The following is a 27290-nucleotide window of genomic DNA, read 5'->3' as shown; positions in this document are numbered from 1 at the left end:
TGGAAAGGAAGTTCATTGATTCTTAGATTATTTTTTTTTTTCCTTTTGGTGAGGCAGTTGGGGTTAAGTGACTTGCCCAGGGTCACACAGCTAGTGTGTTAAGTGTCTGAGGTCAGATTTGAACTCAGGTCCTCCTGAATCCAGGGCTGGTACTCTATCCACTGCGCCACCTAGCTGCCCCTTTTGATTATCTTTTTGAGCCGTGTTTTCAAGGTCAGTTGTTTTGATTGTATACACCTGTAGTCTTCATCCAATGTTTCTCTTTTGATTTTGGTCTTCTGGTTTTTTTGTTTTGTTTTGTTTTGTTTTGTTTTTAACATTTTATCTTCGAGTCCCATCTTTTTCATTTTTTAAATCCAAGTGCCTTGAGCTTTGCAAAGATTGTTCAGCTTGTTTTAAGATATACTGTATTTATGGCCAAAGGGCTATAAAGCTATGCATACCCTTTGATCCATCAAGACCACTACTAGGTCTATATGTGTGTGTGTGTGTGTGTGTGTGTGTGTGAGTGTGTGTGTGTGAGAGACAGACAGACAGACAGACAGACAGACATGTGTACAAAAATATTTATGGCAGCTCTTCCTGTGGTGGCAAAGAATAGAAATTGAGGAGCGGCTTGCCAAGCAGGTTGATTTCAGAAAAACCTGGAAAGACATACAAAGTGAAGTGATCAGAACCAGGAGAACACTGTACACTATGACAGCAATATTATATGATGATCAACTGTGAATGACATAGCTATTTTCAACAATAAAATAATCCAAGGCAGTTCCAAAGGACTCATGATGAAAAATGCTATCCACATTCAGAGAAAGAACTGATGGAGTTTGAATGCAGATAAAAGCACACTATTTTTTACTTTCTTTTTTTTCCCCATATTTTTTCCCTTTGGGTCTGTATCTTTCTTCATAGTATGACTAATATGGAAATACGTTTTGCATAATTGCACATGCATAACCTAAATCAAATTGCTTACCATTACAAGGAGGGAGTAATGGGGAGTGAGGGGGAGAGAAAATATGGAACTCAGAATTTTAAAAAAATGAATATTAAAAATTATCTTTACATGTAATTGGGAAAAATATTTTTCCATATGATTATTTTATTATTTTCCAGTTATATGTAGAGATAGTTTTCAACATTTGTTTTTATAAGATTTCTAGTTTCAAATTTTTCTCCCTCCCTCCCCCCTCCCCAAGACAGCAAGTAATCTGATATAGGTTATGCATGTACAATCATATTAAACATATTTCTGCATTAGTCATGCTGTGAAAAAAGATTCAGAGCAAAAAGGAAAAACCTCAAAAAAGAAAAAACAACAACAACAACAACAAAACAATAGAAATAGTATGGTTCGATCTTTATCTAGATTTCACAGTTCTTTTTTTTCTGGATTTGGAGAACATTTTCCATCATGAGTCCTTTGGAACTATCTTGGACCATTGTATTGTTGAGAAGAATCAAGTCTATCACAGTTGATCAACACATAATGTTGTTGATACTGTGTACAATGTTCTCCTGGTTCTGCTCATCTCACTCATCATCAGTTCATGCAAGTCCTTCCAAGTTTCTTTGAAATCTGCCTGTTCATTGTTAAAGACTAAAATTTTTCCTTCAGTTTCCCCTAAGCAATTTATAAGATAGTGCTATAAACCTCTTCCTGTTCTTAGACCATCTGGAACAACCCCCTCAGTTTACAGATGAAGAAACTGAGACTCAGAGAATGGAATAGTAAATAGATTTGAATTCAGATCCTCTGACACCCAAACTCAGCACTCTTCCTCTCCATACTCCTGATATATAATATATAGTGAATTTGGTACTTATAATGTACTTCATTTCATTTAGTTGCCCTATGATTTGGGAGATTATAGTAAGTTGTAGGGAACACAGACATTAAGGGATTTGTGTCTGGGTTGGGATTTAAGTGGACATCTTCTTACTCCAAGCCCCTGTTTCCAGAGAATGACCTGTCTTAATTTTCTTTCTTTTTTTTTTTTCAGAGTACAAATATGGTAGGTCCATTATTTTTAATGGAAAAAAGAATGATAAAAATCTTGTAAGATCTTTTCAATCTTTTGTATTTTGGTCATTCTCTCTATAAGGTTTTAGCTGTAAGTGTCTTCAGGATGACTTTGCTTAGTTGGTTCTCTTGCCAGACTTCCTTTCCACTCTTTTTTTCTCCCTATATTGCTATTGTTTCATGAGGTGCCACTACTTATAATCTTTAGCCACTGACATTTTTAGGATTTTAAAAAGAGTTTATATTTTAAACTACTGTTGCTTTTGGATAACTCACCATTCAATGAGTAGGTTAAGTATGGAAGCAGATGATATTTAGGTTCCTTTTGCTCTCCTTGTTATCATTAACATACATTGGGTAAATTTTTGTAAGAAATTGTTATAATAGGAACAACTGAGTTCCTATTTTTCAGTGTCAGTTTCTTTAAATAGGTCAGATTGGAGTTAATTGCATGCCATATCATGCAAATTCTTCTTCTTCTTCTTCTTCTTCTTCTTCTTCTTCTTCTTCTTCTTCTTTTGGTGAGTCAATTGGGGTTAAGTGACTTGCCCAGGGTGGGGAAAAATATTTTTTAAAAGACATACAGTATTTTCAGTTTTTCTTTAAATCTTAATTTAATCCCTTTTCGGATCCCAGTGTCCAGATTGGTGATTCCTTCTCCATTATTTCAGGAAGGTTCCAACCATGCTTTTAGTTCACTGTATATTCTCCAGCCATCTTCTTGACAAACCCTTGTTAACTGCCTTATCACCCACCCCAGAGACCATGCCATGGATGTTTTAACACTTTTGTTTTTGGAACTTCCACCCTGAGCCTCTGTGATTCTGATTTGTCTGTTACAATTAAAATTCTGAATTTTCACCTTTGTTCTCTCCCCACTGTGCACTACTGAAGGTCACCATTTGACACAGATTTATAGATGTACGTAAAGTCATACTATGCATACTTCTGTTTATCAGTTCTTTCTCTGGAAGTGGATAGCATCTTTCTTCATAGGTTCTATATAGTTGATTTGAGTATTTATACTACTCAGAATAACTTGGTTGTTTACAATTTTTTTTCAAATAATACTGCTATTGCTGTATATAATCTCTTGATTTGGTCATTTCACTCTTCATTATTTCATGGATGTCCTTTCATGTTTTTTTCCAAAATCAACCAGCCCATCATTTCTTATACTACAGTTGTGTTCCATCATAATCATATGCCACAACTTGTTTAGCCATTCCCCAATTGATGGGCATCCCCTCAATTTCCACTTCTTTGCCACAAAAGGTTCTTTACCTTTTTTTCTAACCTCCTTGGGAAACAGACCCAAAAGTGATATTGCTGTGTCAAAGGGTTTACACAGTTTTATAATTCTTTGGGCATGATTCCAGATTGCTCTCCAAAGTGGTTGGATAAGTTCATAGTTCTACCAACAGTGTATTAATGTTCCAATTTTTCCATATCCACTCCAACATTTGTCATTTCCCCCTTCTATCATCTTAGCCAATCTGATATGTATGAGGGGATAACTCATAGTTGTTTTACTTGCATTTCTCTAATCAGTAATGATTTAGAGCATTTTTTTCATATGTCTATATGTAGTTTTGATTTCTTCATTGAAAACTGCCTGTTCATATCCTTTGACTATTTATCAATTGGAGAATGACTCATATTTTCATAAATTTGATTAAATCAGAGCAGCTAGGTGGCTCAGTGGATAAAGTACCAGCCCTGGATTCAGGAAGACCTGAGTTCAAACCCAGCCTCAGACACTTGACACTTACCAGCTGTGTTTTATGTTAAGAATTCACTATTTGGTAAAAATTGTTGGGAAAACTATAAAACATAGAAAGTTAGGACACTATACTACTACACTAGCCTACTACACAATACTACTGTAGTACTGAGTATTATGTGTCTACTCTGCTCCACTGATTCATCTTTCTGTTTCTTATTACCTAATAGTTTTGATAATTACTGCCTTATTTAGTTTAAGATCTATTAATGCTAAAATTCATTACTTTTCTTCCTTAATTCCTTTGATATTCTTAACCTTTTGTTCTCGCAAATAAACTTTATTATTATTTTTTCCCTAGCTTAATAAAAGAATGGTTGGGGTTTTTGTTTGTTTGTTTGTTTGTTTTGTAATTTAATTGGGATGACATTTAATTTAGGTAGAATTGGGTTTTTTGTGTGTGATATTGCTCTGCCCATTCATGGACAACTAATATTTCTCCAATTATTTAGTCTGACTTTATTTGTATAAAATGTGTCTTATAATTATGTTCATGTAGTTCCTGGGTTTGTCTTGGCAGGTATATTCCCAGTATTTTGTATCATCTAGAATTATTTTAAATGGGCTGTCTCTTACTCTCTCTTCTTCCATGTTGATAATATGTAGAAATGCTAATGATTTAAGTGGGGTTTTTATATCCTGCTACTTTGCTAAAATTGTTAATTGTTTCAATTAACTTTTTAATTCAATCTCTAGGATTTTCCAAATATATCATCATATCATCTACAAAAAAAGTGGTTTTATCAGCCCACTGCCCATTCTTATTCTTTCAATTTCTTTTTCTTCTCTTATTGCTGTTGCTAGTATTTCTAATAAAATATCAAATAATATTGATGATACTGGGCATCCTTATTTCACTCCTGATTTTATTAGGAAGACCTCTAGTTTATCCCCATTACAAATGATGCTTGCTGATCGTTTAGGTAGATGCTTCTTAGCATTTTTTTTTTTTTGTGAGGCAATTGGGGTGAAGTGACTTGCCCAGAGTCACACAGCTAGTGTGTCTGAGGCCGGGTTTGAACTCAGGTCCTCCTGAATCCAGGACCAGTGCTCTATCCACTGCGCCATCTAGCTGCCCCATTTCTTAGCATTTTAAGGGAAAAATCCATTTATACCTACATTTGCAATAGTTTTTTAAAAATAAAAATTAGTATCATATTTTGTCAAGTTTTTTATGCATCTATTGATATAATCATGTGATTTTTGTTACTTTTATTACTGATACAATCATTTATATTAATAGTTTACCTTATGTTAAACAATCCTGCATTTCTAGTATGAATCCTATTTGGTCAACATGTGTATAATCTTTGTGACATGTTATTGTAGTCTCTTGGCTAGTATTTTATTTAGAGTTTTTGTATTCATAGTCAATAATGAAATTGGTCTATAATTTTCTTTCTCTGTTTTTACTCTTCCTGATTTAGGTATCAGTACCATATTTTTTTTTCATAGAATGAATTTGGTAGGACTCCTTTGCCTATTATTCAAAATAATTTATTTAATATTGGAATTAGTTGATCTTCAAATGTTTGGTAGAATTCACTTATAATTGAATTCACCCCCTTTTCTCTCTCCTGTAACAGATTTTCCATTCATGTCTCTTTGTATGAAATAATTGCTCTATTTTACCTCTCCCTACCCAGTTTTATTTTTTAGGATCATTCCATCATCCTCAATTCAACCCCAAATCTTCTATGTATCCTCTTTAAAATTACCAAGTAATGATAATATTCTTAAGAGTTACAGATAACATTTTCCCATATAAAAATAGTTTGACCTTATTAAATCCCTTATATTTGGTCTTTAATGTTTTATATTTGGTCTTTAATGTTTACCTTCTTATGTTTCTTTTGAGTCTGGTAGATAAAATTTTCCATTCAGTTCTGTACTTTTCCTCACAAATACCTGAAAGTCCTTTAGTTTATTAAATGTTCATTTTTTTCCCCTTCAGGATAACACACAGCTTTGCTGGGTAAATTATTCTTGGTTGCAAGCCCAGCTCCTTTGCTCTTTGGAATATATTATTGTATGCCCTTCAATCTTTCAGTGTAGAAGCTGCTAAATCTTGTGTTGTCCTAACACTAGCTTCACAGTATTATTTTTTTTCTAGTTGCTTCTAGTATTTTCTCTTTGTCTTGGGAATCTTCAAAACCTAGCTATGAAGTTTCAGTGAGTTTTCATCTTGGGATTTCTTTCAAGTGGTGATTGGTGAATTTTTTTCTATTTCTATTTTACCTTCTCACTCCAAAACTTCTAGACAATTTTCCTTAATAATCTCATGAACTTTGATGTCCAGAGTATTTTTTTAATCATAACTTTCAGGTAGTTCAACAATTCTTACATTGTCTCTCCTCTATCTGTTCTGTAGGTCAGTTGTTTTTCTAATAAAATGTTTTACATTTTCTTCTATTTTTTTCATTCTTTTTATTGTGTTTTTATTATTTCTTTGTATCCTACGAAGTCCTTAGCTTCTCTTTGCCTAATTATAATTTTGTTTTTTGAATTTATTTTTTTGGCAGGGCAATGAGGGTTAAGTGACTTGCCCAGGGTCACACAGCTAATATGTGTCAAGTGTCTGAGGCTGGATTAGAACTCAGGTCCTCCTGAATCCAGGGCTGGTGCTTTATCCACTGAGCCACCTAGCTGCCCCCCCATTCTAATTTTTAAGAAGTTATTTTCTTCCATCAATTTTTGGTTCTCTTTTTTTCCAATTGGTTGACTTTCTTTTCATAACTTTCTTGATTTTCTTATATTCTCTTATTTTTCCCAATTTTTTCCTCAACCTCTTATTTGATATTTAAAGTCCTATTTAAGCTCTTCAAAAAAAATATTTTGGGGGTTTGTGATCATTATGCTTTTTTCTTCAAGATAGTAGTATCTGTTTTAACTTCATTATTTTCTTCTGAGTTTGCACCTAGATCTTCTCTATCACAAGAGTAGCTATCTATGGTTGAGTTTTTTTTCTTTTGCTTACTCATTTTATTAGCTTGTTTCTTGTCTATTACCTTTGTGTTAAAGTCAGACTGTAGTCCTGAGGTGTGGGGGATAATATTTCAGGCTTCAGGCTTTTTGTGCTGTTGTTCTCTGAGCTCTATCCAGGTATCTAACTTAAGGTACTACTCTCTGTCCGTGAGCCATAACCAGGGCTCCTAGCAACACTTACTGCAAATGTTCATGCTCCCTGTGTACCCTCCCATGGCTATGAGCTTTGGCACCCTCTTGTGCCCTGGAACCAAAACAAGGGACTCTGCTCTCCTGGGAATACCCATGGCCAGCTGGGTCTTTGCCCCTCTGCTACTGCAGTACTTGTTCCTTCTTTTCCACAGCCATAGCCTGGGATGTTTTCTAGTCAGCACACCTGGATCTGGAATCCAGAGTCACTGGAGGGCCCTTTGGTCTTCCCTTGATGAACTATCTGACACCCACACTGTCTGTGAGGTGAAAATTCCTGAAGCCCAACGTACTACCACAGCTGTTGCCAGGGCTTGTTGTTTGTTGAATAGGTAATATCCATCAAGAGGTGTTTGAACTTTATTCAGGTCAGGCCATTGCCCCTAAAGTGGGGTATTTCCTAATGTCTTACCAAGTTGTCTCAGGAAGACAACTGTTTTACCCTGACTTTTAATTATTTCTGCCTCCGAAAGTTCCTTTGAGGCATTATTTTATATTGTTTGTGGAGAAACTTAGGAGAGTCAGTTAATTTCTAGCCTTATTCTATCCTCTTTATCTTTTAAGTGGGACTAATCAGGGGAGTCCCTGATAAATTTGATGAGTTTCCTCAGTCAAACTAATGTTCTTTGGAAGCATCTGTGGATGTATTTCCCAATGGATTGTAGCCATGACCACTGGCACTTTGCTGATAGGGCAAAAAGAATTGCTGCTGATTGTCTAACTAAGCTCAGAAGGACAGACTCATATTGAGGGACCTTTACTTTCTACAAAAGCAAGAGATTATCCCTCTGTCATTACCACTCTCTTGGATTTTGAGAAGACAGAACAGAGAGAAGAGAACATTTATCCATCAAATTTGCCTCCCTCCAAGAAAAGCTATAGGAACTTGTGACAAAAGTACATGGCAGAGCTAGATATGTACTTACAGATGTACTGAGAGAAGGTAGCTGTTGAACAGTGTTTCTGCTTCCTAACTTCCTATGTAGAACAGGTTGGATTTTGAATCCCTTAGACATCATGATCCCAGAATTTGGCATTATAATCCCAGAAAGGAGATTTCCTGAGCAATGCTTTATGACTAATTCCAAGTCTGAGAGACATTTTAGAGAGTTAAAGGGATTTCCTGAGATAACATTTTCTTTGGGGAAAGAACAGGATGGTCCACAGTTACTTGGAATGCAAAGCCAGGGAGTTACTTTGATACTGATGGGAAGGGGATTACTTGTTTAGCAGCCCCCAGATTATGTTCACCTTCTAGGGAAAGTCTAAAGCAAGGAGAAAGAGAGATTCACTCAAATGTCAAGGAGTTGCCCTGATAACTACCCCAAGTTCAATTCTTTTCTAGGGGGAACTTATGTGATAATTGAATGCCTTGTATGTTTTCTGTATCTGCTTATGGGCTCATGTAATTCCTTTGTGTCTTCTGCACTTTTATATAGGATGAAATAAAGACCTGTACCCAATTTGCATTTAATACCTTGAGTGTTTGTATGGGAATTAGGGATCTGTGCTATTCACATTTTGGGAGAATTAGATATGAGCTGAGTGTATTAGAAGATTTTCTAAAAGTAATGGGAACAATGATTCAGAGAAAGATAATGCCCCTCTTGGGGTCAGCCCCCAGAATTAGACCATGGGCCTTTGAGCTCAGATTACAGGGTGGCCCTTGAGCTTTGGGTTACAATCAGAACAAGCTTAATGTTCTTCTAGATTTATTTTAAATGCTCCTAATCCCTCTCTATAAGAATGAAGTTCTAGTCTAAATAATTCATGAGAGAGGCAAAGATAATATGAATACCATAAATAGGGATAATGACTTTTAAGTTAAATAGGCTTTTTCTTTTAAAATTAATCATGCCACTTGTAGGTTCCTTCATATTTTCAGGCCTCTCCTCCTGAGGCAGATTGAAAAAAGACCTAGAGGGAAATGATATACTTCTTGGCTTTGTGATAGGAGAGAGGGAAATTCAAGGATCCAGAGTCCTGGCAAAGTCAGGTTGGTGGTCAGGTGGCATTTTGCTCTATATCTGGCATGCGCTTACCTAAACCCCAGCTCTCCAGTAATGATGAAAAACTGGGAGGAATTGTTGCAGACACAGAATCACAGAATTTAAGATTTGAAGCAAGCATTGGGGCCATTTCGTATAAGGCATACATAGCTAGGTGGTACAGTGGATACAATGTTGGACCTGGTGTCAGGAAGACTCATCTTCCTGAATTAAAATTTGGCCTCAGAAACTTACTGTGTGACCCATGGCAAGTCACTTAACCCTGTTTGTCTCAGTTTCCACATCTGTAAAATGAATTAGAGAAGAAAAAGGCAAACCACTCCGGTGTCTCTGCTAAGAAAATCCCTAGTGGGATCACGGAGTCAGACACAACAAAAAACCCAACAACAATGTATCAACAACAGCACACACAGAAAAAGGATCCTCAACAAAACACATGACATGTCACCTTTAAATTTCTGCTTAAAGACCTCTAATAAGGGAGAACCCAGTGTCTCCCAAGACCCATTTCTCTTATAAATAGCTCTAATTGTTAGGTTTTTCTGACATCAATCCCAGTTTGCTGCTTTGCAACTTTAATTGCAACTGTTTTTGTCCTTTGAGGCTCTCACTGCCACCAGTTTTCCACTCCCAGTCTGTCCCAAGCAGCAGCTGCCAATACTCTTTTCAACCTATTTTGACTTCACTTGATCATCAGCTATTTTATAAGATGGAGGAGGCATGTACTTTTGTGGCACACTTATTTCATATTTGTCCCTAGTGCTTAGCATAGCGCCTGGCAAATAGTAGGCACTGCACTGTTGATTGAATATACCCTGGTGCAACACAATTTTTTTTTTTATTCTTTTTTTTTTTTTTTGTGGGGCAATGGGGGGTTGTGACTTGCCCAGGGTCACACAGCTAGTAAGTGTCAAGTGTCTGAGGCCGGATCTGAACTCAGGTACTCCTGAATCCAGGGCCGGTGCTTTATCCACTGTGCCACCTAGCTGCCCCCGCAACACACTTTTAATACTGGACCTGTTCCTATTGTTTACAGTCTCATCTGCTTCTTAAGAGGGTAGAATTGTCAGGAGCCAGTACCTGTGCCTTTATTCAAGTAATTGATAAAAATGTTAAATAGCACAAGGCTAAGCACACACCCCTGGCATCTTCCTCTGGAGACCAACATTATTAAGTCATGAATAACTGCACCTTAAGTGTGGCTATACAGCTGGTTCTCAATTTTTACGATTATATTATTATCTAATCCACATTTCTCCCATCTTCTCCATGAGAATAAATGAAATATATTGTCAAAAATTCTACTAAAATCTATGTAAATGGCTTCCTTCCCAACTTTTAATTTAATAATTCTGTCAAAAAGGAAAATGAGGTTGTTCTGGCATAACTTTTCAGGAAGAAGCCATGTACTGGCCCTTTGTAATCACTGTGTCACTTTATAGTTGTTCACTGGCCATCTCTTTAATGATTTCTTCCAGAATTTTCTCGGGATTTTAAGTCAACTTCATAGGCCTATAGACTGTGCTGTTGAAAATTAGGACACTTTCTCTTCCCTTGCTTTGTGCTACTGTTCCCATTTTCTATGTCTTTAAAATAGCACTGACAATGACCCGATAATCACATCTATCTGTTCCTTTATAAAAAGGTGTGTAGAATTGGCAGATGTTTTGTGGTAATGATTGTTGTAGTAACCATTAACAATGAAGATAATGTTAAGTTATTTCCAGCATGCCCCCAAAGGGTATAGTCATGACTTGGTGACTAGAGAGCTACTCTTGGATTCGGGATGACCTGGGTTCAAATTCTGGCCCTATCACCTACTGGTTGTGTGACTCTGGGCAAGTCCAAGTTCCAAAACTATAAAGTTATACAACAGTTGCTCTTTTACCTTGGTAGAGGGAATTTCCTCTCTGAGAATACTCTATACCAATGAAAATATGGATCTGCATAAAAAGTAAAAGCAAAACCCCCCCACAAAACACAAAAAACACACCACCTTTCCAATTCATTATAATAAAAGGATGTTGATAAACTAGAGAGTGTGCAAAGCAGAGTTATCATGATGATGAAGGCTTTCAAGATCAATCCATCTTTAAGCTTAGTGGAAGAAACTAGAAATGTTTAACTTGTAGAAAAAAAACAACTTTAGGGGAATAGGGTAATTGTGTTGAGATATTTGAAGGTCTATTATATGGAGGGATTAGATTTGTTCTGCTTGTCTCCTGAAGGCAGAAATTCCCTCTTCTGAGGGAGCAAAGGGCAAAAATTGTGATGAGGCATCTTTAGACTTGATGTCAGGAAAAACTTCCTAACAAGTAGTTCTATGAAAAAGAAAATGGGCTGCTTCAGGAAGTAGTGACATAAGACCTATTGTAATTATTGAATCAAAAGTGGGATAAACCACTTCTCTGGTATACTGCAAGAGGGACTCTTTTTCTGAGTATAAGTTTGAACTAGATGACCTCTAAGGATCCTTCTAACTCTAACAACTTTGAGCGTCTGAGATTTTGAACATTGGACTTGGACTTAGGGAGCCTGTGTGTAAATCTTGTCTCCAATACTGCTTGATGATATGATTGTGGGAAAATCAGAACTCTGATCCTTAGTTTTCTATCTATAAATGAGAATAATATTTTATTGCCTATCTTATAGAGTCATGAAGAAGAAAATCTTAGGGTACTATATTGTGTAATTTAAAATTCCAAATGTGGGTTCTAATCTGTTCCCCCAGTTTTGGGGGAAACTGACTAAAATCACTGATAAAACAAGTCTAGGTTTTTGAGTTTGCTCAATGAAACAACCAAAAATAATATCCTATGCTAACTAACAATATGTTAATAACAATAAAGAAAAGGGAAAAAGGAAAGTTTTGTCCAGAGGGGCAGTCCCTCACGAACTGGCGCTTTGACATTGGTCTTGCAAAGGGAGGGCCTCTGCAGAGAGTACATGTTACAGATGGTGTATGGGGGGCGGGGAAGGACAGAAGATTTTACGTTCCCAGACCCTGAACTTTTTACCTCTCTTGTGCCAGTCCATTCACCTCCCCAAAATAATGAATCCCACATAACCCTTAGGGTTGAAGATACTTATTATGATCGCTTATTAGATACAGGAGCCTCCAGATCAGTCCTAGTGAGAAAACCTGACCCTGAATGTACACCTAAATGTAGTGGGTGTTTCAGGAAAAGCCGCATGGCCTTGCTCTCAGAGGCATTCTCCTCTTGGTGGAGCTTTCCTATAGTAAGTCTCCAGCAGGTGGCATCATTCCAAACATTACAATATGAATGTGAGCTATTATCTTAAAATAAAATTTTATATTCCAAGATTTGAAGAGCACACTCAAATTTGAAATGGAAATCATTACTTGTCAGTCTACCACACTTATTTATGTATGGAGCCCACAGTCAACACTCAGTGGTACTAGATGTGGGAAATAATATAACAAATAGAACATAAAGTTCTTATCTTTAGGAAACTCAGAATGTAATGCAGTGGCATATCAAAGCCTAATCTAAATAAATATGTATCTAAAAACTGTTCACAAGGTAAGAAATAAGAGAAGTCAATGAAGAGCAGCCTGGCTTAGAAGGAACAGTTGTAACCACTGAAATGATTGGTATGATTGGATAGAGATGTGGATATTATTTAAGGGCTAAACAGAAGAGATGAATCTTAAGTATTTCCAAAAGAGGGAGGAGAGATAGCTAATTTGATGAAAAGAGAAGATAGGATAATTCTAATGAAACTCTTTCTCAGAGTTGGAATGCTGGGTTATATAGAAAACAGAGAGGATGACTTGAGCTTTAATGGAAAATGAGGACCTTTCAAGGTGATACCAGCTTTGGTCCTCATCACTTACTTATCCTTCCATTGTGATTCTTTGTTAATTCTAAAGAATTATAGTTCAATTTATATGTTTCAGTTCTGAAATGAATGTCTCCAAGAATGAGAAAGTTAGATAAGCCTTTTTTATTCATAAAAATAAATTAAAACAGCACTGATGTGAATTTAACAATCTAAAAATTGCTAGATTTCTATTCACTTTTGTATTTCCATTTGGTGTGTGATCTTTCTCTATAATTGTTTATGGAGAAATTGAGTATATTTGTCAATATAGATGTGTTGCTTCAAACAAATATTAAGAAAAATAGAAAAAGTAGAAATGACTAGATATGAGAAAGATAGTTTTGGCGTGGGTGGAACTAATTAACATTTTCTAGATAAAAGAGCTTTTATAGGATAGACATTCTTAATTTTTTTGTGGCAGAGCCTTTGGCAGGTTGGTGAAGCCTATGGACCCTTACTCAGAATAATAATTTTAAGTTCATAAAATAAAATGCACAGGATTACAAGGAAATGTTATATATAAATATTGTTATTAAAATATGTGTATATTTTATCTCAGGTTAAGTACTCTACCCAGAGGCATACTGATTTTTGAAGAGTTTCTGCCTTTTTCATAAACTTCCTTCTCTGATACATTATCATGGTCTGGCAATGATTCTGAGTTCTAAGGATTGCTTTGGCAGAGGCCAAATCTTAAAAGTCTCTAGGTATAAGCCTGGCAATCAGCTATGTGTCTGTTGTTAGAAGACTATATTGACTAAATTGAAGCATGAAAGTACATTCAGAATACAATAGGAGCAAATTCCTTTGGTTGCCCTGAATGGGACAGGTGTTTCCTTTAGGACTTCCAAGGATAGTTTATCCTTTTTGTATCCATTTAATTAAAGACAATATAGGGGAAAAAAGGTTGGAGGAATAAATAAACCTCCAAGCAGCAATTGAAGCATTCTATTGAATTGAAATGGAATTATCTCTTAATAGAACTTAAAAATCCAATTATTGTGGCATTTGAGAATTTGTTAAACCTTCTTAGTTCAGCTGAAGCATAATAGGTTCCACTGTAGCCCCTCATTTTAACTCTGTTATTTTTTCTGTTTCAAACATGTTTCTTGTAAACAACATATTATTGGATTCTCATTTCTAATCCATTCTTCTATCTGCTTCAGTATTATGGGTGAGTTCATCCCATTCACATTCACAGTTATGATTGCAAACTTTGTATTTCCCTACTCTGTTTTCTTCTGTTTATCTTTTTTTAATGTTGTTCCTCAAAAATCTGTTTTGATTTTGATCAATTCCTCCCCTAATCTACCTCCCTCTATTATTCCCTCCTCCCTTTCTCTTAGCCCTTTCTCCTCCTATATCCATGTTAGATAACATGGATTTCTATACTCCACTGAATGTGTGTGTGTGTGTGTATTCACTCTCAACCATTTCAGATAAGAATGAGGTTCAAACATTGCCCACTACCCTTCTCATTTTCCCCTCCATCATAAAAATTCTTCCTTGTGTACCCCTTTTATATGCAATAATTTCCCCCATTATTCCTCTCCCTCCCCACTCTCTTAGTAAATCCCTCTTCCTCAGCCTTCCATCTTAGCATAAAAAACTCACATCCATTCCCTCTATCTAAATAGACTCCTTCTAACAGCCATAATGATGATAAAGCTGTTAGGGGTTGTATATATCATCTTCCCATTTCAGAATATAAACAGTCTAACCTTATTTAGTTCCTCAGGATTGTACATTCATGTTTACCTTTTTATGCCTCTTTTGAGTCTTGTGTTTGAATGTCAAGTTTTTTATTCAGCTATGGTCTTTTCATTAGGAACGTCTGGAAGTTCTCTATCTCATTAAATATCCATTTTTTTTATCTTGTAGGATTTTACTCAGTTTTACTGGTTAAGTTATTCTTAGTTGTGATCTAGTTCCTTTGCACCTCAGAAAAGTTCCTTAGCACCTTTATAGTCATAGCTGCTAAATCTTGTGTGATCTTGACTGTGGCTCTATGATATTTGAATTTCTTTATGTCTGTTTGCTGTATTTTCTCCTTTACCTAGGAAGTCTGGAATTTGTCTATAATATTGGGAATTTTCACTTTGGGATCTCTTTCAGGAAATGATCAGCTGATTCTTTCAATTTCTATTTTTCCCTTTAGTTCTAAGATATCTGGACAGTTTTCCTTTATAATGTCTTGAAATATGTCTATGATATTTTTATTATGACTTGCAGGTAATCTAATAATTCTTAAATTATTTTTCCTTTATCTATTTTCCAGTTCAGTTGTTTTTCCAATGAGATATTTCATATTTTCTTCTATTTTTTCATTCTTTTGACTTTGATTGTTTCTTGATGTCTCATGGTGTCATTAACTTCTACTTGCCCAATTCTAATTCTAACTTTTGTTTTCTTTGGTGAGATTTTGTATCCCTTTTACCATTTAGCCAATTTTTAAGGCATTGTTTTCTTTAGTATTTTTGTGTCTTTTTTAAAGCAAGCTGTTATTTCTATTTATAATTTTATTACATTGCTCTCATTTCTTTTCCCAATTTTTCCTCTACCACTCTTATTTGATTTTTAAGATCTTTTTTTCTTTTTAAAAATTTCTTTCTTTTGCCCTTCTAGGAATTCTTATTGGGCTTGTGTTCAATCTGCATTTTTCTTGAGACTTTGCATGGACATTTTTCATGTTGTCTTTTGTGCTTGTGTTTTGAATTTCTGTGTCACCCTAGTAGATTTTTTATGGTCAGGTTCTTTGTTGTTTTTTGCTCATTTTTACAGCCTATTTTTTTTTACTTTGTACTTTATGTTAAAATTGTGCTTTGTTTACCTGGAGTGGAGTTAAGGCATGGTCTCTGTTCAGGTTTTTTTGTCTTGCTGTTTTCACAGCTAGTTCTTGGGGTTTGTAAGTTTTAGATGCTTCCAAGGTAATGTGATCTGGGGAGAGGTGTGGTAGCTTCTTTCCTGACCTGTACTTTGGTCCTTACCCAAGTGGGGGCCTTGCTCTCTGCTGACTACAATTCCTTTCCTCCGTGGAACTGCAATCTATACCCAGGTGGGGGCCTTGCTTCCTTGTGACCTGACCATAGATACTCTGTTGCATCTTAAAACTATGACCCAGAGCAGGCTAATGAGCAATGGAGTTGCCAAATGGTGCCTAGCTCAGGGATTCCCTTATCATCTCTGAAAGGTGAGTGCTCCCAATTTATCTGCTGCTGCTACTACAACCCCGCCCTTCAAGACCCATAACTAGTAGCACTTCCACACTGTACTCCCAGCCAGCCCCCATTCCAATGCCAAGTTGTCCTTGGCTGGAAAAATGTTTCTCTCTGACCTTTTGTTGGTTATGCTGCTTTAGAATTTGATTTAACACATTATTTTGGAGTTGTTTAGAGGAATGTTGTGAGAGTTTATCTAGAGTGCTCCCCTTACTCTGCCATCCTGGCTCTGTTTCTACTGTATCCTAAATTTTCCTTTCACATTTTCCCTCTATGCCAAAATTTTTTAGGATTATAAATACTAACTTTTGATAATTTTGTGCCATTAAGAAGCAGAAGAGATTATGAACAATAGCAACTAATCCATTATTAAAAATGTGTTGCACAAGAGCATATTAAAAAAAATAATACAGTAACTACTTTGTGCCAAGTACTGTACAAAGCCCTATGGATACAAAGACAAAAAATAAATGTTCCCCACTCTCAAATAACATGTTTGGTAGGCATCAAGGTAGGAGCTGATAAATTAGGAGAGGTTGAGAACTAGAAAAAGAAACTGAGACAGAGACAGAGACAGAGAATGGTTGAAGGAAATGGGATCAAGGGCCCAAGTAGAACACCAAAACTATTAGTGATATTGATTCAAAAAGAAAACAAACATTATGTTATATATGTAGATCTGGGGTGGTTGTGATCTGTCTCCCTTGAGGGATACCCACATTGATGAAATAAAATACTTTTAAACTTATGTTTAAAAAGTATTATAAAGTTTCCTTACTGAATAAATTTCAAGTTAATTTTTCTTTTTTGTTTCTGTTTCCCTTATCCTTTCCACACTAATCATTTTTTGGGGGGGGGGGGGTGGACAATGAGGATTAAGTGACAGGGTCACATAGCTAGTAAGTGTCAAGTATTTCAGGCCAGATTTGAACTCAGGTTCTCCTGAATCCAGGGCCAGTGCTTTATCCATGGCACCACCCAGCTGTTCCCCACACTCATCATTGACATTTAATGCTGCATCAAATAGTGGTAACTATCCATAGCTTTCAGAATTATTTGTACCATGAAATCCAATTTTTACTATATTAAAGTTCTCAACATCATAAATATGAGCAAGGACAAGCCTATTTTTTTCTAGTATAATTCCAAATTGTTTTCTGTTTTAATTCATAGGATCAAAAGATTTTTAGCTCTAGCACTGGAAGGAAACTCAAAAGCCTTGTAGGTCAGCTCCTTCATTTTACATATGAGGAAAATGAGACCTACAGAGTTTGAATGGCCTGCATAAGGTGATGAAGGAAGTAATAGTTATAGGTGTGACTTGAAGGCATTAATAGCTCTTCCAACAGTGTATTAATGTACCTGTCTTTCAATAGCTCCATCAATATTGCTTATCCCTATCTTTTGTCATTTTTGCTAATTTGCTCCATAGATAACTAAATAATATAAATATATAATATACGGGTACTAAAAATGCAGCATCTAAGTGATCACTTCAAGAAAAAATTTGTCTGATTACAGGGAGAAATAGAGGAACCCTAATATTTGGAGATTTCACTATACTTCTAACAAAAAAATCTAACAAAAAGACAAATAAGAAAGAAGTTAAAGCCCTAATTCAAATTTTAGAAAAGTTAGATATCTGTGATCTTTGGCTATTGTTGAAGATGAATGGAGCAAAATATACATATTTTTTAGCTGCCTGTTGTACCTTTATTAAAAATGACCATGTCTAAGACAAAAAAACTAATAAATAAATGCATAAAAGCAGGCATATCAAACACATCCTTTATTAACCACAGTGAAATAAAAATTAAAATCAATAAATTAATCCATAAAGGGCCTTTGAAAAAAAGGATTCAAACTTGAATGGAAGCTAAATTATTTAATTCTAAGAAATTTAATCCTAAGAAAGCAACTAAAGAACAAATAATAGACATGGTAGATAATTTAATGAAAGAAAATTATAATAATAAGACAAAATAACAAAACTTTTCAGATGGAGCCAAAGCACTCCTTCCATCAGACTGGCAAAAAAATGACAGTTGTTGAGGTGTTATGGAAAGATAGACCTATAATGTACTATTAATGGAGCTGTGACATAGTCTAAACATTCTGAAGAGCAATTTGGAATTATACCTAAAAAATTACTAAACTGTGCATTTCCTTTGAACCAAAATTACCATTACTATTTTTATACTCCAAAGATATAAAGGAAAGGAACAAAGGATGTATATATACACAAATATTTCTAAAAAGCTCTTTATGTTGTAGCAAAGAACTGAAATAAGGTGCATTATGCCTACCAATTGGAGGATTCCTGAATACACTATGGAATATGAATGTATGGGAATATTCTTACATTATAAGAAGTGGGAGAAGGGAGCCATTCAGAGACACCTAGAAGGACTTGTATGAATGGATGCAGAGAAAATTGAGTAGTACTAGGAGGAATAATTTATGACAGCAACAATATAATGACTACAACATTGTAAAAGAAAATAATTGTGAAAGGCTTAAGAGAGGAAGGAAGCAAACAAACATGCATTTATTAAGTGCATATTAAATGCCAAACACAGCTAAGTGCTTTGCAAAATTTGATCCTCACCGTTGGATCTGGTAAGTAGGTAGTACTATTATCCTCTTTTTACAGTTAAGGAAAATGAGGCAGGCAGAGGTTAAGCAATTTGCTTAGGGTCACACATACAGTAAGAGTCTGAAGCCATTGTGAATGCAGGCCTTCATGACTCCAGACCCAGTGCCACCTACCTTCTTAAGAACTATGATCAATGCAGTGACTAATTATGATGCCACAAAATGAGCAAGAATCCTATTTCCCACCTCTTCTCAAAGAGGTGAAGTAGAGACACAAAATGAGACATTCATTTGAGACAGCAAGTTGGTAAGTTTGGTTTTTTTATATCTATACTTGTTTGTTACAAGAGAGGACTTTAAAAATCCCCTCCCTCCCTTTTTTTTTTTTTTTTTGATGTGGGTGTTTAGGGAAATTGGGAGAGCAGAGATAATGATAATCAAGTAGTGAATGATTCTTCTGTCCCTCTCCCTCAAGGTTCTCAGTGCACTCTTTTTTTTTCTTTTTCTTTTTTTCAGGGCAATGAGGGTTAAATGACTTGCCCAGGGTCACACAGCTAGTTAAGTGTCAAGTGTCTGAGGCTGGATTTGAACTCAAGTCCTCCTGAATCCAAGGCCAGTGCTTTATCCACTGAGCCACCTAGCTGCCCCTTTCAATGTACTCTTGATGGACTGCATTGGTATTTTTAAAACTATATTGACCTAACACCCTAGTTCCATTTACCCCATTAACAAATACCAGCTTTTTATAAAGGGATATTTACTCCATTGAAATGGCAAAAACTGAATTATAAACACTTTCCCCTCATTCTCTCCTATCATCTAAGTCTATCTGCATGGGAGGGTGCTCAAATTTAATGCAATTTTTGTTTTGTTTTGTGTGGGGCAATGAGGGTAAAGTGACTTGCCAGGGTCACACAGCTAGTTAAGTGTCAAAGGTCGGATTTGAACTCAGGTCCTCCTGAATTCAGGGCAAGTGCTTTATCCAGTGTGCCACCTAGCTGCCCCCATGCAATTTCCATAAAGCATTTACCCTACCCAGATTATGTCCAAATTCAGCCTCTCTTTAGGGGCATGGAGAGGGAGACAAAAAGCAATCATCAAAATTACCAACTATTTTTAGTATAACTCCTGCTTAAATCAATGTAAACAAAGATTAAATAAAAGTTAAAAAGTGATTAATGCAGCAAATATTCTCTAATTGATGTTGAATGTAGCACAATGATGATTTCATGAAGGTTTAAAAAGTCTAATTTGAGTTGGGCCACTCTATGCAGGTACAGTCTGTCAGCAGCTGTATATAGGCTCATGAAATAGATGACTTGTGTTATATCATGCTATTTGAATGTGAAATTCAAAGTTAAATTATCTGTGTATAAGTTTAAAAATATGTTATCTATTATATTTCTCTGTTTTATTCATTTTGGTAAGTATAACATAACAAGCTGCTTTAAAATGCAATTTGTAAAAATGGAAAGAACTCAAGAAGGATTATTATAAACAATCACTTGAAATTTTCAACTAGCAAATGTAAATTTAATTGTCTTATATTTTTTAAATTGATCCTAAAGTTTTAAATGAACTAATATGGATAAATACATAGCACTTTTTAAAAAAAATCCATTGAAGCAGCTGAAACTAATAAAGAAAAGACAATAGAAACTGTTTGAATAATGGAAATATAGAAATAAAAAATAAAAAATTAAATTCAGGAAGTAGGATCCATATTTCCACTGGGATTCATAAGTACTGTTACTGATAGAAAGAAAAGACTGCTATGGTTGCTATGTATAAATGCTTTAGCTTAGCTGTATAAAACTTAATAAATTGAAGGGATATCTTGAAAATGTTTATTTAGAATACATTAGCAAGGCAAGATAATTTTAAAGAGAAAATAAGATACTTCTAATAAACATAAGCAAACGTTTTAAAAAACCATGTCTGTGACATTAAAAAATTGATCTTATTATATAAGGTTGCTTGCCAATTTGTTATGTGTAAAAAAGTTCATTCAATAGAAGAAACTTTGGTGCAGCTATTTGTATGGATGGAACAGTGTTGGCAAATTATATGTAAAGCAATTTTCAGTTATTCCACTTGCAGATAATATGGTGGGAAGGAGATCTCCTACACGATTGAAGATCTTTATGATTAATCCTTTGAGAAGCTAAAATTTTCCTGTTACAAGTGGATGAATTCTTATGAATGATCCAATGTAATGTGTAGCTAAAGTTGATGTTAAAGGAAGATTTGTTACTTATTGTGGTTTTACTGATGGCAATGCCACATTATGAGAACATTTAAATATGATTGACTTTTTTCCCTCATGAAAATGCTATATTGTGGGGCAATTGGTTTGGACTGTCCTGACAAGGCTCAAATGATGTCAGGGTAATATATGTCAATAGTGTAAAATGTGGCCCCTCTTGCACTTTGGATACTGGGAAAGATTCATAGATAATCATTTGTATCAACAAATATCAATAGCTACATACAATTTTTCAAGTTGTTACAAGAGCTTTGTTTTTAGAAGTCTGGGCTCCTTTCAAAAGAAGGTTCTTTGCAAATTGGAGGGATAACATCGAGGTAAAGCTTAGTGTACTTCTATATTATTGTGAAGTATATTGACTTTCTCATGATAAAGTATGTCAAGGGTATTTTTAAATAGTTCAAAGAAAAAAATGAGATTTTTCTTATCAAGAATAAGAAAAATGAAGCAAATTCATTTTTAAGCCAAAAATTTTCTCCTGAAACTTGTATATGTAGCGTATGTTTTTGAGGGGAAAAATAGTTATTCTAAATAATTAACTGCAAGGTCCTAACTTCCTACCCTATCTGTCCTGTAAATGAAATAGCAGAAAGTCAAAGATCTGCTTATTTATCACATCCTACAGAAGCAATTTTCACTTTATTTTTATAACCTAGATATTCTAAATATGAATGAAGGAACTAATTTACCATGGACAAATGTGACATATTTAGTCTTTATCTGAATAAGAACAGTTTATAGATATCTTGTGCCATAATTGAGCAATGTTGTAATGAAAAAATAAGTGCACCTTTCACAGCAACAGTATTATTAGTGTTATTGTTTTTAGTTATAAATATGAAAATTATGAATAATTTATCAGTAAAACATATATTACATTATATGTTTAAAATTTATTTGTTATAAATTTGAAATTTTGTTTAAGTATGAGCTAAGTCATTTCATAAATTGTTTTATGAAAAGTAGGGTATGCATGATAATTTTTTTTTTAGAAAAAGGGGGGCATTACTACATCAAGTTTGAAAAAACACTGGTTTAAAGTATGGAAGAGAGGAGACAATACTTATGACAGAAGTTATTAACCTTTTCAACAATGTAGGAGCTGAATTAATCTGCTGAAGAACAGGAAAGTAGAAGTGGAATTTGGGGCTTGAAAAGAGAAGAAAATTAATCATCCATTTTAGGGAGTATGTAATGAAAGCAGATAGTAATAAAAGGTTGCTTTTGTAGAAGCAAAGTCTCACCTGAGGTTAAATAGGATGAATTTGTAAGTGTACCAAATCAGTGTGGTTTCATGACTCTTTCCAGCATTCCCAGGTGGCTCATCAGATGGTACAAGTGACCTAGGTTTGGGGATTTTGCAGGATGGAGATAGTGGAAGAACCTGAGGGTAAGGGACTCAAATATGGAGAAGAATGCATTGCTGAAATGGCTGACTATGAAGTCAAGAATACCAATGTCTCCAGAAGAGGAGTGATACACTAAAATAGTAGAGATTAATCAGTGGATTCAGATCCTCCCTCTTAGGGGAAAGAGTAGGGTCAGAAAGGTTGAATTGGTGGGAGAAGAGGAAGTATAGTAGATTGTGATGAGTGAGAGAAAATTCTAAGTTTGGATCTTGGAGGTAGAACAGTTTTGTTTGATAGTGAAGCCTAAGAAATATCCTCGCCTTTGAATGGGTAAGGTAGAGGGTAACTGAAAATCCTAAGAACTGAAGCTTATGAACTGAGATATTAGGATGTTGGGAACATTATTATTGTGAATATTGAAGTTACTGAGAATGATAATTGAGGTTGGGATAGAAAGGAATCCTGTAAACCAGATGCCAATTCATTGAGGAAGGTATGGAAATGAGGAAATGCCAGCAGCAAGATTCAGAACTGGGTGTTGTAATAGCACGCACTAAGGAGAGGGTGTTGAGCAATAGTGGAGAAATAAAGGTCTGGAATGTCTTTGGGGAATAAGGAGTATGCCAGCTCCTTCTGTTGCTCTTATGAATTCAGGGAAAATGAAAGTAGTTTTCAGTGGGATAACCCTTATGGACCACCCTATTCATCACTCACTGAATATCTCTTTATGATAGGAGATAAAAACAGTTCATAGATTGTAGAATGTCTCATTAGAGTCACAACTTCTCTTTAATAGTTTTAATTCTTCTGAGTGCTTTCCAAGAGAGTCTTTCAAAACTTAACTCAACATTGATTTACTAAGTATTCAACTTAACACGTTGTTCTTTAGAAGGCTGTTGTGACAACTGGAAAGCCAGTCTTGGCATCAGGAATATCTGGGTTCAGGTTCCACCTTAGAGTCACACATTGATTGTGTGTGACCCTAAGTTGTCATATCTCAAAGGGCCCCTGAAAACCTTCTAAGACTAATTTGCTGAGCAATTGATAACCTACATTGGTAGAGGGAGTTTCCTCAGTAAATATTTCCCTGAACTGATGACATAATAGATCAAAAGAAAAACAAAATTATTGAAAATCAAAGTAAAATTATCTTGCTTACTACCTTATTGTTTATTCTTTTAATAGTTACTCATGAATGCCCACGAAAAGGAAGAAACATTTGCCTCTCCTTGTATGAACTCAGATTCTTATCACAACTCATAAAGCCTCTGTTAAAATTAGAAAAGGAAGTTCAAGACCTTTCACAAGAACTGCTCTCTCTGCCCAGGAAATCCAGACATACTTCAGGTAAGGTGATCTTTTAATATATAAACCCATAGTCTATTTCTGCCCACCCCCAAACCCCCACATATACTCTCCACCCCAACCTATTAATATATGAGCATCATGATTTTATAATAATTATTTTAGAATATTCTGGAGTTACCAGAACAATACTAATTTTCGATTAGCATATAATTTTGGAGGGGTGGGGCAGTGAGGTTTAAGTGACTTGCCCAGGGTCACACAGCTAGCAAGTGTCAAGTGTCTGAGGCCAGATTTGAACTCAGGTACTCCTGAATCCAGGGATGGTGCTTTATCCACTGCGGCACCTAGCTGCCTCCAGCATATCATTTTTGTAAAAGCCAATCTTTATAAGTCTTAGACAAGACATCTATAAATACTAAATCATTTAGAAGAAGCATGGTATTTGAAAAAGGACATTTGATTGAGAATCAAGAGCCTTGGGTCTATTATCAAGTGATTCTATGATCTTGAGTAAGTCATTTGCCTTATTTTGTTTTCATCTTTGTCATCTATTAGATGAAGAAATTGGATTATAGATATTCCATCTATAAGATTTATTATAGCCCTTAAAATGCCATAGTTATTTAATCTAAAATAATGTTACTAAAAAGATGTATGGGTTTTTTCAAAAAAATACTCCATTAACCATTTTCCCAATACTTCATTGTATAGAAAAAGAGTACAAATTCCAACAATTTTAAAAGGCTTTGTGTATGGACCTGTGTGCCTGCTGATGTATATACCTATGTTCTAAGGACTAAGCTGTCTTAATTCAAAAAAGGTCTTCATCAGGTTTGCCCCATGGAGAATGACTTGGGAACACAGTGGGTCTAGAAGATAATCTACAACATTTTAAAGGGGCTGTGGGATGTGATTCATGAAGTAAAAAGTAAAAAGATATGTGATCTTGACTTCTGTGATTCTTAACACTAGAGTAGTTGTAGAGGCAGGAAGTATTGGGTTCAAGTCCTGATTCTTCTACAACATATTGCTTTGTGACCTAGGCCAAGTTACTTGACCTCACTGTGTTCTATCTAATCCTCTAAGAATGTAAATTGCAGCTGAGGTGTTGATTTCATTGGTGGAGGCCATTCTCCACTAGGAGCTCTGCACATTGACAAAATCACAGATGCAATCCAAATTCTTCGAAAAACCCTTTCTCAGGAACATGATGTGATTAGGTGTTTGAATAACATTCTATCAAAATTTAAAATATGAAGAGGAAATATTTCATATTGTTCTTTTTGTAGAAATAGATAGATTTCAATATTAAATTGTAATAAAATACCTTAAGTTAAAATTACAACAAAATATGTCTTTGTAGATTATTGTTTTGAGATATTATGCTAAATTTCTGAAGGCATAGTGCCAACTTTCAGGGAATTTAGATAATAAAGTTTTAGGACCTGGAGGGACTTTAGAGATCATCTACTCAAATTCTTTTATTTTAGGTCCAGAGAATGGAAATGACTTGCCTTAAGTCATTTTGCTGTTAGCTATGTCAGAATCTGAAGCCAGTCCTTTGATTCTAAAGCTTGCTGCACAGCAAAATTAAGAGCAGAAATACACATTTATATTGTGGATTCCATCCTTGTTGACAACCATTCTGGAAAAAAAAAGTAATTGTATGTCTAGTCCCAATTAATGTAAATAATGAGTTCTCTGATATAGTTACATGATACCATTCTAAGGCAATTCATACCATTCTAAGGCAAAATTATGTAAAGTATGGTGATTGGTTCTAGCCCAAAGGAAGTATGAGTTGTGAATTCAAATAACTTAACCATTGCAGAGGATTTGTTATTTGCACTAATGTGGAACTAGGTATACTTATACTTTAATAAGATTTTGTGTTTTTTAATGTAATTATATAATTGCTTCAAATAAGTTTTTCACATTGCCTATTCAAGTATAAACATATTAACAATTTTAATTTGTTAAGAGAAATGCCCAAAAAGCTTTGTAAATTCCATGGAAAGATATGCGTCCCAGTCAGAGAACTTGAACATATAATGTGGAATTTCAGTGAGTCCCTAAAGATAGAAGGGAGGTCATGTGGCACTTTATGCTACAGAAAGCTTTTCAAAGCTAGATCAGGAATGGGAGGGAGGTGTAGGTGGATAACAGGTTTCTGAAGCTGACAAGTAAATAAAGGGGAAAAGAATAGCTACATAAGAGAAGAAATATGTCTATTCAGATAATGGAATTGAGGAAATTAGATTTTATTAGAAGGCAATGGGAAGACCTTGAAAGAATCTTTCTTTTGGGGAAGTGACATGGTCAAGGATAGAGGAAGTCCCATAAAGAAAGGGATAACATATTCTTTCTTTATAATAACTAACAGTGTTGCATTTTAGTGCTTTTAAGGAGCCTGCCTTTTGACTGTGTGTATGCTACATGAGATATAGTTTCCAAACTCACAACTTTTAGGATATATTCAAGGCCTTTGGCATCCCTGACACAGAACCTAGAGACCTATGGATAGCTGTGGGGACTTCCTGAGGATATAGTTCCAGAATTAGAGTCAATCTGGAATAAGGATGAGCTCAGTCCAATATGGACTTTTCCTATACTAACTCTAGTTTAGATCATTGGGTGAGGGGATTAATTTTTCAATATTTTTTCCATGAGTTGAAACCTGCTTAGAAAGTCTAAACACAAAACTAATCTTCTTGATGCACAACACTGATCTTATTCCTCATTTGCTCAAAAACTTTTTATGACATCCCATTCCCTTGTAAATAACATCTAAATTTCTTAGATGAGCATTCAAAGCACTCACGCTTTAATGTACTCTACACACTAGTCAAATTGGAGTAGTTGCATTTCCCCAAACTCAACCCTCATTTTCTCCCATTTTGAACATTTGGAGTATTCTCATTTCTATTTGGTGAAATCCTATATCCTCTTTAAATTGGGTTAAGGCCAGGTGAAATGCCTTCCTCTATCCACTAAGAAAAAATTGATAGCTCCTGCCTTTGATATCTTAATTGCACATTATACTTCATCTATGCAGTCATAAGATATTTTGTTGTATAGTTTACACATAGGTCTTATTTGCCCTACTGGACTGTGACATTTTTAGGTGTAGGAACATGTCTTATTTGCTATTTTACCTCTTCACTACTTATACCAGTGCCTTACATATAGTAGGTAATTAATAAATAGTTATTGAGTTCATTAAAAACTAGAATGACCTCTGGGAAATATTAAAATAATGCAAAGTTGAATTGAAAAAAGCTAGGACCAAGTTCTTGGCTCTGGAAATAAAAAAGCTCAGCTACATTTGATAGAGAGCAAAGAGTAGTCAGACCCGGTTTGAGGTAGTGTATTTAGAAATCTTGAAATAAGAACAATCCTAAAAACCCATCAGATTGTCAAAGATGACCAAAAAAAAAAAAGAAAATAACAAATTTTGGAGAGGTTGTGAGAAAATAGACACAATGATGAGCTATTGGCAGATCTGTGGATTGGGAAGCATTCTGGAAAGCAATTTGGAATTATACACTCAATGTTACTAAAGAAGGCATGTCCTTTGACCTAGTTATATCACTACTAGGCCTATGCCCAAAAGAGATCAAAGAAAGAGGAAAATGTCCCATGCATATACAAAAATATTTATAGCAGTTCTTTTTGTGATTGCAAAAAAAATCTAAAAACTAAGGAGATACCTATCAATT

The 27290-nt window shown here is 35.1% G+C and overlaps 1 protein-coding gene across 5 annotated transcripts in view; it reads left to right on the top strand.

Moving 5' to 3' along the window:
• KIAA0825 (KIAA0825 ortholog) overlaps window positions 1-27290 on the top strand; it is a 553950-nt gene that overhangs the window by 138206 nt on the left and 388454 nt on the right. For all 5 annotated transcript variants that reach the window (XM_043974041.1, XM_043974059.1, XM_043974031.1 and 2 more), the window contains one exon: window positions 23449-23610. In XM_043974041.1, coding sequence (XP_043829976.1) covers window positions 23449-23610 — 162 coding nt within the window. The remainder of the gene's footprint in view (window positions 1-23448; window positions 23611-27290) is intronic.

The sequence above is a fragment of the Dromiciops gliroides genome, chromosome 1 (genome assembly GCF_019393635.1).
Source record: "Dromiciops gliroides isolate mDroGli1 chromosome 1, mDroGli1.pri, whole genome shotgun sequence".
In the NCBI taxonomy this organism is placed as follows: domain Eukaryota; kingdom Metazoa; phylum Chordata; class Mammalia; order Microbiotheria; family Microbiotheriidae; genus Dromiciops; species Dromiciops gliroides.
This window is presented reverse-complemented; position numbering and strand designations above follow the sequence as displayed.